This window comes from Geospiza fortis, unplaced genomic scaffold (assembly GCF_000277835.1).
Source record: "Geospiza fortis unplaced genomic scaffold, GeoFor_1.0 scaffold172, whole genome shotgun sequence".
In the NCBI taxonomy this organism is placed as follows: Eukaryota; Metazoa; Chordata; class Aves; order Passeriformes; family Thraupidae; genus Geospiza; species Geospiza fortis.
Window position 1 is genome coordinate 1,171,719 of NW_005054309.1, and position 2,152 is coordinate 1,173,870.

Below are 2,152 nucleotides of genomic sequence, written 5' to 3' on the forward strand. Positions count from 1 at the left end.
GGGGTGTGCCCGGTGCGAAGGAGCCGGCGGTGCCACAGCGCCCTGCGGCACCTCAGCGGTGGGCAGAGGGGCCAGAGCCGGCCGGGGAGCTGAGCTGGGTGTTGGGCGTGTGTCACACAACTGCAGTTCCTCAGTAGCCAACAGAGGACCCAGCTGTGCAGGAGCGGTTGGCATTGGAGGGAGTGGGTTATCACAGCAGTTATCAAATGGGCTGTGCTGCGCGTTAAGAAACCCAAAGTGTGACCCCAAACACTGTAGGCTGAGTAAGAGAGTGTGAGGCCTTTTTAAAACGCTTCTGTTGGAAAAAAACCGTAAGGCAGGAGATGGCAGGGGTTTAATTTGGTATAACTGCCAGTTTACCTTGGGCACCAACCTAGGAAAATAGCCAGTAATAAAAGAATGGAAGGCAAATGGTCCTCATGGTTTGTCCCTCAGGTATGGTCCCTGAGGCTTGCTGATGGGGGAACAGCACTGAGCATCCTGCAGGGGAGAAATGAAAGACCATCCCATATGCCAGCACGGCCTGCCCTCGGCCCAGCCTCATCCTGGCTGGCTGCAGACAGGTTGGGACAGCACCTGGAACAGCCCTCGCCATGGCAGGGGCAGGATCCTGGCAGAACAACTGGTTTATTCCCACCATCCCTTATGCTATTCAAAGGCAGACCCTCAGTGAAGATTTTTCGTTTAAATCTCAAATTTATCCATGGATTTTGATTGCTATGTAAATCTGATACTAATCAGAAGTGACTATATGGAGACAATCTCTGCCTTTCCTTGACACACCTGTCCATAGCTTTTGCAACATTATGGTATGAAATCCTTTATGATAATAAATCTTTTACCACTGCCACATTTCTATCCTAAGATCTTCTGGAAGTCTGGGGCTTGATAGAAAACATTCTCGATACAGTGAGACATTTGCAGGAGCTTGTCCGTGCAGACTCTCTTGTTCTGAAACCTGCACTTTCCTTCCCAGAACTGTCCACAGAAGTGTTCTGAATCCTACTTGCTTCTACACACCTCTGAGAAGCTGGGCAAAACCCACTCTGTCAGCCAGGCAGGTTGGACAGACTTGTTTCTTCCTGCTGGATTTTACAACTGCAAACAAGTCTTCAAAAGAAAACAAAACAAAACAAAAAACTAACCAGCAACACCAGCAGCCTTATTCTGAACATGTGGGATGCTTCCCTGGATGCCTGTTCATTTCCTGGAGTGAAACTCAGACACACCAGTTCACTGCTGCCCTGAAGTGTGTGGAAGCTTTTTTTCCTTCTCCCTCCTTTTCTTTTCCCTCCTTCCTTGTGTTGATTTGTGGGACCAGAATGACTTTGATTTCAGCAAGTTTGCTGTTTATTCACGTCACAAGTTTGACAGCTTTACACCAAATCAGATTGCTGGGTTTCAGGAGAGCTCTGAGGCGTCACTGGGAGCTCCTTTAGATTAAACTCGCCTCCCCGGTCTCCCTCCTCTCCCCCTCCTTCAGAGCCATTTAAACCTCTCTGGGGCTTTAACAGAAACGTGCTCCCAAGACCTGCATTTCATTCTGGCACTAATATGGTAAGTGCTCTTTGCATTTCTCTCGACCTCGAGGCAGAGAAGCTGGTCTCTCCCTTGGGGGAGTGCAATAGATTTTGTGCCCTCTTAAGATGAGAAAGAAAGAGGGCTCTTCTCTACCTGCCAGTGCAGTCTCTGCTGCTGTGCCTTCCCATGGGTGGGCAGACTCCCTGACTGAGACTCTAAGTTCTGCCGTTGCCTTCCTTGCAGAGATTTAGAGTTGCTGCAGATGAGGCTTATTTGGAGGAGGGAGAAAGGGTGAATCCAGAGACAACCCCAGGCTTTGCGGGCTGGGACTCCTGCAGAACTGCAGGGGCAGAAGAGAGTGCGAGCAGCCAGGAGGTGACTCTGCTGGCTCTGTGCTGCTGCTTTAGAGCCGAGTCGAACACCCATGGTGGCAGGAACGGTCTGGCCAAGCACAGCATTGGACCCCCCTTCACCCTAAACCCACTCAGCACCGCAGCATTTCCCCAGGGTCTGCAGGAAACCCAGCCGCCTCCCCGGCACAGCCGTGCTCGGAGCCCCAGTGCTGCGGGGGCTGGCGGGGCGGCACTGCCCGCGCTCGGCGCACGGAGCGGTGCCACCGGGAAACGGGGAG

General features: G+C 52.1%; 1 protein-coding gene across 1 annotated transcript in view; it reads left to right on the plus strand.

The window, feature by feature from the left end:
• Positions 1–419: 419 nt before the first annotated feature.
• Positions 420–2,152, plus strand: part of GMNC (geminin coiled-coil domain containing) — a 5,653-nt gene continuing 3,920 nt past the window's right edge. The window contains exon 1 of the mRNA XM_014312263.1: positions 420–435. Coding sequence (XP_014167738.1) covers positions 420–435 — 16 coding nt within the window. The remainder of the gene's footprint in view (positions 436–2,152) is intronic.